Source organism: Salvia miltiorrhiza, chromosome 8 (genome assembly GCF_028751815.1).
Source record: "Salvia miltiorrhiza cultivar Shanhuang (shh) chromosome 8, IMPLAD_Smil_shh, whole genome shotgun sequence".
Classification (NCBI taxonomy): domain Eukaryota; kingdom Viridiplantae; phylum Streptophyta; class Magnoliopsida; order Lamiales; family Lamiaceae; genus Salvia; species Salvia miltiorrhiza.
Genome location: NC_080394.1, coordinates 7,227,325 through 7,237,677, shown reverse-complemented (window position 1 = coordinate 7,237,677; position 10,353 = coordinate 7,227,325). Strand labels below are relative to the sequence as shown.

The window sequence follows — 10,353 nt, the reverse complement described above, 5'->3', positions numbered from 1 at the left end:
AACTGTGAAAGAAGGAACTCATTTTCACACCACCTCACATTATGGCCTGATTATAATCACTATTTGGATATGAGATATTTGAAAACAATGTCTCGTACAATTTGTAACTTGTATTAGGAAAAAAATAATCACACCAACCAAATTGTTTATTGGACTTTGTTGAGGCATGAGTACGTGATTATATTGCTGAATTAACATTTTATTGAATAAAAGGAAAAGGAAAAAAGAAAAAAAACTTCAGAATCCATTGAAAGCACAAAAACATTAAATAAGGGCCGAACCTCAATAAAAAAATTTCAGTAAAAATTCAATGGTAAAAACACCAGCAAAAAAAAGGAGTACTCGTCTAATACAGGATTAAGCAAAAAAGAATATCCCGAATGGCATGAGTCCTCTAGCCCTTCATAGTCACGCGAGAGGCTAAGCAATTAGCAATGCAATTGCCTTCACGAAATATGTGAGAAATTTGGATGTCGATATTAGTAATTCCATCTACTTTTGAAACGTCAAGGGACCGCCTGAGATCGAGTAGAGAGAAGTTGAACCACATACATCTAGTTCGATTCAATCTAAATGTGTTGTCATATGTGTTTTATTTGCAAATACTTATAGACATGGATAAAAATTGTAAAATAAAAAATCTCAACATAACACCTTTGATATAAACAATTATATTAAACATTATATAAATCTTGGGTATCAAACATTAATTATTCCTAAAACCATATTGTGAAGTACTTATTGTTTGTATTTAGAGTACAATAGAATCCCATAACTAGAATCTCTTAAAAAGAAATTCCTATTACTCAAGTTGACTACGACAACTGAAAAGTAGCACATGAAAACCTGTTATGTTTGTGGGATTTTTGTAATGTTTATCTGTTGCAGACATAATTTAGCTGAAATAGCTAGGCTAACTACATTTCTTGTTCAAGATATGAATTCAACAAATATTTCCAAAGTTGCAATATTCATGATTCCAAATGGTAGACAAACTTTAATGGTGTTACATCAATCTCTCCAAAAACTTTAGGACTGAAACAAAACAAAAACATAAGTGGAAGCGAACAAAAGGCATGATGCCCGGAATAAAAGAGGGGCCAAACATTAGTATTTCAATCTTTAATTTTATTTTTTAATGGAGATGTTTCAAATTTTCAAATCCATTTTAAAGTAGCAGCTAAATTACCCATCAGAAGATTAAGTGTGTGCGTCACTTTTTCTCTCTGCTTCTTGTCTCTTTTTGCTCGTCTTTTTTTTCTCTCTTTTTTTGGCTCCATTATAATTTCCTCACTGGAGTTCTCACTCATATGCAAAAACCCAGAACTCAGATCCAACCCTTGTGTATTCTCTCGCTCTACTTCATTTCTTAATCTCTGTCTCTCCCTCTCTCTACACATATTTGCTGCAATTGCAGGGTTTCTTCTCCTAAAGAGCGTTTGAGGTATTCCAGAAATGCTGTTGCTTAATTATTTTTGTGGGTTTAATCTTTTTTCTTGCATCTTAATTTGTGTGTTTGTGATTTGTTTGAGTGCCATTTTGTTATTGGGTGCCAAGTTATGATTTCCGGTAAAGGTAATAACTTAGTTAATTTCATTTGAAAAAGGTATGAGCTTTATGAGGATTATACATGGAAATGAATATTGTGCCAGTATTTCTGCAATATTTCAATTGATACGAGAATTATTCTGCTAAGAAGTTTAGGAGAAGCTCCTGAATTTTTGTACTTACAGCACTAAAAAATTGTCCAAAGGTATGGGAATTTTCAGCTCGACTTTGTGGCAAGCAGAAAGAGCATGAAATCCTTCAATCGAACTCTATATGATATGTAATGCTTGTCATGTCATAGCTCTCATGTTTTGAATTTTTTAATGATATATAAATGGCTGCTTGAAACAGTGTTTCATCTTATGCAATTGTTGGCCCTGATTGCATGCTGAGGCAGATTCAGCTTAACTAGTGTTACTCGAGGTTGGGATGAAAGGCTCAAGTTTAGTTTCTTGGATGGATTGATTCTTGAAAGTTTAATGGCAATGTCTTAAGTTTGTTTGGCTTGTATATGACAAACGAGGAACTTTAATAACACATTAGGATTTGGATAGATGGAAGAAATACAGTCTCAATCGGATCACTATAGGTCCTCATCGTCTTCAGCTAGTAGCCCAGCAAGTAGAGTGCCTTCAAGCAATTTCTTCTACTTAAGAAAACCGGGTGCATTTAGACAACCGATTTCATTTGAGGACTCGCCCGACTGGGAAGATACAGATATTGAAGTGAAGGTGGAGGAAGGAGGAGCCGACTCAATTAATACTGCTACTACTCCTGTCTCCCCTTCCCTCTCAAAGATCAATAGTGGCTCACTTGCATCACCACCTTTGCCCGAGGGTGCTAATGTTGCACGAAAGACTGCAGGAGCCTCGATTGCGTGGAAGGATTTGACAGTCACTATAAAGGGTAAAAGAAAGTACTCTGACAAGGTCGTAAAGAGTTCAAATGGATATGCGTTCCCAGGAACAATGACAGTGATCATGGGTCCTGCCAAATCGGGCAAATCAACGCTCTTAAGAGCTCTTGCAGGTTTGTGTGTTTGATGCCATTTCACTTATTTATCCTTACTGCAAAGGATCATACCAACTAGTTGTGTTAATGAATAAATGTGATTTTCCTCTTTTTCCTGTAATTCAGGGAGACTGCCTGATTCAGCTAGAACTTATGGCGAGGTATTTATTAATGGTGTAAAATCGCACTTGCCATATGGAGCATATGTAAGTTCTGTTCAAACCATAATTTCTCTTGATATGGTTTCTTGGGACCTTTTTCAACTTATATAGAGTAATTAATGTTCAAGATCATCTTATTGACTGGAAACAAATAAGAATATAAGTGAATATTGAAAGAGATCACTGGGAAAGTCAAAGTAATTGTCAAAATGCAACCATTATGCATGCCCCATTGGTCCTGTTTTACCTTCATGTATTTTGAAAGTTGATTTTGAATTTTGTTGCTTTTCATTAGGGATTTGTTGAAAGAGAAAGCACGCTTATTGGGTCGTTGACTGTGCGCGAGTACCTTTACTACTCAGCACTGCTTCAGCTTCCGGGCTTCATTTATAAGAAGAGGAGTGCAGTGGAGGATGCCATCCATGCCATGTCATTGGGGGATTATGCAAATAAGCTCATAGGTGGGCACTGTTATATGAAGGGTCTTCGCAGTGGGGAGAGAAGACGAGTAACAATTGCCCGGGAGCTTGTCATGAGACCGCATATCTTATTCATTGATGAGCCTCTTTATCATCTCGACAGGTTCTTTTCAGTTTTAATTCCCGATGCTAGTGTACTATCTGTGCATTTATGACGTGTGTTATAACGAGCCATCTGCAACATCTCTGTTTATGTTCGACTATAAAAAATGCCTGCTCTGCTTTCAACCACTAATAGATTCATTTCCGTGTCCAGCGTATCAGCACTTTTAATGATGGTTACCCTGAAGAAGCTTGCCAGCACAGGATGCACTCTAATATTCACCATTTACCAGAGCAGTACAGAAGTGTTTGGCCTTTTCGATAGAATTTGTCTTCTTTCTAATGGAAACACATTGTTCTTCGGGGAAACACTTGCTTGTTTGCAGGTAATAAATCTGAATATATAAGTGTAATAGAAATTATTACGGTGTATGTACTTATTCCAAATAAAGTAGAACTGCATACCTTGCACACGAACAAGGATGTTACTATAAAAGTGATCAGTATTCTGCCCACTGGTCAGTGAGATTTAGTAAAGTTAAGATTTTCACGGCTTCCTTTTAGCAATATCAGTTTCTTTCTTTTATTTTGTACACGTTCAATTTTAGCATCGGATTATGAAATAATTACTCCTTTTCTTGTTTCTGTAGCATTTCTCAAATGCTGGATTTCCTTGCCCTATCATGCAAAGTCCTTCCGATCACTTTCTGAGAGCTATAAATACAGATTTTGATAGGATTATTGCCATGTGCAAAAACTGGCAGGTATTCTTCCTTGTGATTTTCACTGCACGAATGAAATGATCTTATATCTGGATAAACTCTGTCATGAAATTGTATTATCAGATAATCAAGGCTGACATTGGTGTCTTTATGCCTTTAGTTGTTAACAATCATTTATGAAAGCCATTCAGACAGGCATGCTCTATGTGGTGTTTATAATGAAGTCCGTTATTATAACAGGATGACCATGGGGAGCTTTCATCAGTTAATATGGACACTGCTGTGGCGATACGCACTCTTGAAGCAACATATAAATCATCTGCAGATGCTGCTGCTGTTGAGACTATGATTTTGAAGCTCACTGACAAGGTGGAGTCATTATTAACACAATCATTCTTGCTTTATAACGACTATCACATTAGACTCGAGCATTTAACATAATTGATATATATACACGCACAAACTGACTAATACACATGTAGAATTAACATTTTCTCCTATGTGTCACTGCTTCTACAAATAAAGCCGATTAACAATAGTATGGTTTGTAGGTGGGCAGGCTATGCAAGCAAATTTATAGTGTTATTTAGACAAAGTTTACATGTAATTCTTGAGACAGTCGGTTTTCATCTTGATCTCACAGAGCAAATATTAATGTGGCTCCTAAATTTGTGCTTCGCTACTTCTACAGGAAGGTCCGCTTCTCAGAAGCAAAGGTAGGGCAAGCTGTGCCATCAAAATTGCAATATTGACTTGGAGATCTTTGTTGATTATGTCGAGGGAGTGGAAATACTATTGGCTTCGTTTAATTATATACATGTTTCTGGCACTATGTATTGGTACAGTATTCTCTGGTTTGGGGCACTCGTTATCTTCAGTCGGGGTAAGTTGTACTATTCCAGCGTATGGTTCAAGTTGTTCAATCCTAATTGCAATGGTTGTGATATGATATGCAACTGGTTGTCAATTTTTACAAAGTGATGGTAATTTCACTTTTCTTCATTTGCTGAAGATCTTGATTGTAGCTCTGCTCACATCATGAATGCATCCTAGATCTCCACTTTGCATCCCTGACAACATTCTTTTTCCTTACTAATAAAATCTTCATCTCTTCTGCCTCATTTTAACGATTTCGTATCACCCCTTGTGAATATCGGATGGCAAATTTACTATTTTGTTACTCACGTTGGTGCTTCTTTCTGGTTGCAGACAAGAGTTGGAGCTATATTTTTATTCGTATCATTTACATCGCTTCTGAGCATAGCTGGTGTCCCCGCACAGCTCAAAGACATCAAGGTAATCAAAGTAGTACATTCCCAAGACGATGTACAACCCTAATCGGGCAACATATTTTTATCTATCAAAGCTATCACTCAAAGTAAACACCACCTTCATTGCATCACGCAGATATTCATCTGTGAAGAGGCAAACCGGCACTCTGGGACATTGGTCTTTCTCATCGGACAATTACTCTCGAGTATCCCGTTCTTGTTTCTCCTCTCCATCTCATCGAGTTTGGTCTTCTATTTCCTAGTCGGGCTGAGGGACGATTTCAGCTTGTTGGTGTACTTTGCCCTCAACTTCTTCACGTGCCTTTTAGTTAACGAGGGACTGGTGCTACTCGTGGCTTCTATTTGCCAAAACACTTTCTGGAGCATCATAATATTAATTAATATACATGTAAGTAACATCCCACTGCACGAATTGAGCTCATCTAACTAGAACTTCTCCTTCCGTCTAGCTAACATCAATATTCATCTTTCAGATGGTGATGATGCTTTCAGCCGGACTCTTTAGGATTCGAAGTGCTTTGCCACGGGTAGTATGGATGTATCCTACATCATACATCGCTTTCCACACTTACTCTATCCAGGTAAGCTACTACTTACTAAACAACGTAACTCATATAATGCTAGTGAACGATCCAAAACACACTATTGCATCCCATGAGACAATGAAGGCAAAAACTTGTGTATATCCGGATGCACCATGGATCTGCTCTAATTAAATCCAATCAGGTCCCTAAGTATGGTTTATTAATCATAATTAGGATTTAATAGGCGGAGTGTGCCTCATTAACCAAATAGCTGTTGGAAATGAGTTTTATCCTTCATTGTGATAGCTTGTGTGTTGTGGTGCAGGGGCTCTTGGAGAACGAGTACAGTGGGACGTCGTTCGCGGTGGGGCAGGTAAGGTCGTTATCAGGTTATCAAGCCCTCCAAAATGTATACGATGTATCGGTTGACAGCAGCTCCAAGTGGGAGAATTTGCTCATACTGTTTCTCATGGCGCTTGGTTATCGTCTTCTTGTTTTCGTTTTGCTGCAGTTTCGTGTTAGAAAGGCCTTGTTTTCTCATTGCGTTTCGTGTTGTAGTAATAACACCAACAATCCCAGATAAAACGCAAATGTAATCACCTTTTGTTACCTTTCTTCACCAGGTAAGATTGAATCTTTTTTTTTTTTCTGAATATACAAATCATGCCAAGATTCCAACTCAATCTCTATATTTCGCTTATGTTTTGGGATGTGCACATGTTATTCATGGACTAAAATTTTTGTGAAATGGGAATAATCAGAAGCTTCATTTTTATTGAAAAATAATGAGTCGATTCAATATTTTCATTTACCTTCCTTTTCTCTAATATAGAAAGTGTTCCTGTAATTCTGTTGGTAATACTTGAGTTAAATCTATAACGAAAATCCCATTATAATCATCCATTCATGCATGATTTGTAAGTTGCTAAAGCACCGAACAAGTGTCCTATTTGATGATGAATTTTATCTTTGAATAAGTGGTCCGTTTTATTTCTCGAACTTTTAGTATTTTCTAGGGAAAATTGCACCTAAATACATAAACTTTGCCAAAAATCCATATTTGACGCGAAGTTAGGATTTTACATTTTAATACATCAACTTTTGTTGTTGTCCAAATTTGACACGACTTAATTCTTAAAAATTCAAAAAACAACCCCTTTTTATAAATAATTATACAAAGACCCACTTATGTTATAATTTGGAACATTTAAACCAAAACAAGATATTTCCTTATGATGTTTTCTTTTAAACCATTTTAAGCGCGGATCAAAGATTAAAAGAAAACATTATAAGGAAATATCTTGTTTTGGTTTAAATATCCCAAATATTAACATAAGTGGGTCTTTGTATAATTATTTACAAAAAAGAGCTGTTTTTTGAATTTTTAAGAATTAAGTCGTGTCAAATTTGGACAACAACGAAAATTAGTGTATTAAAATGTAAAATCCTAACTTCGCGTCAAATATGGATTTTTGGCAAAGTTTGTGTATTTTCACGCAATTATCCCTATTTTCTATAAATATCCCGAACTGTCGTTTTCTTCAAAAAAAAATCTGAACTTTCAGCGTTTTCTATAAATGTCCCGAACTTTTAGTGCTTTTTAATAAAATGTCTCGAATTTTCATTTTCTCCTAAAAATTTCAAACTTTCAACATTTTCTATGAAAGATTTTGCTACACAAAACTTGGTGATCAAGAAATAACTCTTCTCAAATTGATTATCGTCAAATTGTGAATTTTATACCACTTAATTGATAATTTAAGACTTCTTTGACGAAATGAGTGATCTTTGGACCACCAAATTTTATATAACGAGACATTTTATTATTGAAGTCTACGTACAAGTTGCAAACAATGGACATGGAACTAAAATAAAATGAGAATTCCCATGGATATTCAAATGTGCATAAAAACTTGTGCGAGTTGATGTCACGTGTGAAAATATTTGAAAAATGATATGAAAATTACAAATTATATGAATTAAATACAATATTTGAGTATTACATGGTCTTGTGCGAGTTGATGTCGCGTGTGAAAATATTTGAAAAACAATATGAAAATTACAAATGATATGAATTAAATACAATATTTGAGTATTACATGGTCTCGTTGTTTATCTTACATCCATCCCATGAATGCAAGTTTGCTATCCACAGACAAATATAAGGGACAGTACCCTATTCTACTGTGCAAAGTAGACCATTTTATATTATTATCTCTTTACCTAGGATTTTATGAAAACAATATCTTCCAACAAATCTTACATAATGCCTAAATTTTGCATGTCATTTGGATTGGTGACAACGAGTTGACACTCTTTATTATTGAATGCATCCACTTTTTCCTCTTTCCACCTCATGTGTAAAGTGCATCATGAGGCTCTTGGGAGGCCACACCTGCGTGCCATCAGAGACTCCCCTTCGCCCCTTTATCCAAAAGTGGTCCTATTTAAGAGCCTTTCCTTATACTTTCTTCGTCCCGCAATACTTGAGCAATTTCTTTTCAGCACGAATTTTAAAAAATTAATATTTTGTGTGTTAAGTGTGATAAAAAAAAATTCATATAAGAAAGACGCTCAAACTTTACGGAATAATCTGAAAAAGAATACTGCTCAAATTCCATGGGATGAAGAGAGTAATAGAGTGTCTACAGATTTTATTTCCATTTTTTCTATAATAAATACTTCATCCATCCCATAAAAATATGCATAGTTTCTTTTTTTCGTGCATTCCATAAAAATATACATACTCCATTTATAATAATAATTCTCCCACTAAACATCACAATTAATATGGGACCTTTTCTTTATTCACACTACATTTTACAGAATTTCTTAAGATTCGTATTGTCCCATATTATGCATGTTTTTATGGGACGGGGAGAGTATATTTTAAATTAAAATAAATATTAAATTTTAAAACAAAAAATTTCATTAAATTTAAATTTCACCATTACATTAATTAAAAAAAAACACTTTCTTGGTCCTATTAATAATGGCCCATTTTTCTTTTTTGTCTGTGCCATTAATCGTGATTTATTCTAAAAAATAAAATTATTTTCTCTTACAAAAAAGGGGCAAAATGATATATACCCATTCTGAAAGATAAAACATAAAAATACCCACCTTTTATAAAACATATAAATATACCTATTTAGGACATTTTTGCCCTTATGTCGAGCATTAGTGCATTTTGCACTGATGCTCGACTTGTAAACGATAAATGTCGAGCATTAGTATATTTTCTAAGAGTGCTCGACTACAAATGCTCGATTGCTCGACTCACAATGGTTGAGCATGTCGAGCATTGGAGTATTTATCACTATTGCTCGACTCACAATGGTTGAGCATGTCGAGCATTGGAGTATTTATCACTATTGCTCGACTCGCAGAAGTCGAGCATGTCGAGCATGTCGAGCATTAATACATTTATTACACGTACACAATGCTCGACATGCTCGACTAATGCATGTCGAGCATTAGTATATTTACCACTGATGCTCGACATGCATTAGTCAAGCAAAGTTCGCGATTTCAGCATTTTTTATGAATTAAGTAAGGGTAGCTAGCTTTGTCCTTTCAAATTCAAAATGGATAAATTTTATAATTTTCTTTTATATATAGTGGTAGTTTTTATTTTGTCTTTGAGAATGGGTAAAAAGAATCATTCATCCTACAAAAAATTGTAGACTCCTATCATTTTTATCTTTTAATCACTCTCTTTCGTAATAATTCTGCCTAAAAATATGAAATCGTACTTGATGGAATGGAGAGAGTACAATAATTAAAAAATAAAATTAAAATTACAACAACTAAAAGTGAAAGACGATAAACCCAGAAAAATGAACTTCAGGAGAATAATCCTCAGAGAGGCCAACGGTCGCATTATTCCAATACAGAGTGCCCAATAAATAATTCCTACGTAATTTAAATATAACTCATAACCCTATTTTCTTAATGCCCAATTTTTACACTACAATTCAATTCATTTTCTCTTGAGCCCGACATGAAGTTGCGCGCCACCTCTTGAGCTTGCGGTGCGCCGTTGGGGCGGGGTCTCTCTGGAGCGCGGCTCGAGCCCACCCAACGAATCTCGATGCGGTATCATCGACATAATATTATTTGTTTTTAATTATGAATTTGCATTGTTTAATTTGTAGATTTTCAAATTTGGTGATATTGTGTGATTTGAATAATAAGCATGTGTCATTATAATTTTTACCTTTCTCAAAAGTCACACTTATAATTTTTATAGTTGATGGATGATGAATTTTGATTGTAACACGAATAATAAGTCTCTCTCACACGCACACAGATGAATAAAGCAAATTAAACGATATCATGTGCAGAGGCATTGTTAGGGGACCATTGATTCACTATTATTTGACGGATTTGGCAAAATTTGTCGCAGACAGAAAACTTATTGTGATTAGTTTGGCTACTTTGGAATTGGACCCATATAAATAGATAAATTCAGACTTTCTATTTATAATCAAATTTAAAAATAGAAAACTTTGGATCTTCATTTTCCACTATTTTCTATTTTTACTGACTACAAGATATCAAATACTAGCCAT

At 35.0% G+C, this 10,353-nt stretch overlaps 1 protein-coding gene across 1 annotated transcript; it reads left to right on the top strand.

Moving 5' to 3' along the window:
* Window positions 1-993: 993 nt before the first annotated feature.
* Window positions 994-6,462, top strand: LOC131000540 (ABC transporter G family member 3). The gene is made up of 12 exons (XM_057926513.1): window positions 994-1,444; window positions 1,900-2,577; window positions 2,686-2,765; window positions 3,016-3,302; window positions 3,456-3,627; window positions 3,892-4,005; window positions 4,204-4,332; window positions 4,655-4,846; window positions 5,173-5,259; window positions 5,371-5,643; window positions 5,729-5,836; window positions 6,105-6,462. Exons 2-12 carry the CDS (start codon window positions 2,103-2,105, stop codon window positions 6,360-6,362), a joined length of 2,175 nt encoding a protein of 724 aa, XP_057782496.1. The 5' UTR covers window positions 994-1,444; window positions 1,900-2,102; the 3' UTR covers window positions 6,363-6,462.
* Window positions 6,463-10,353: the final 3,891 nt, after the last annotated feature.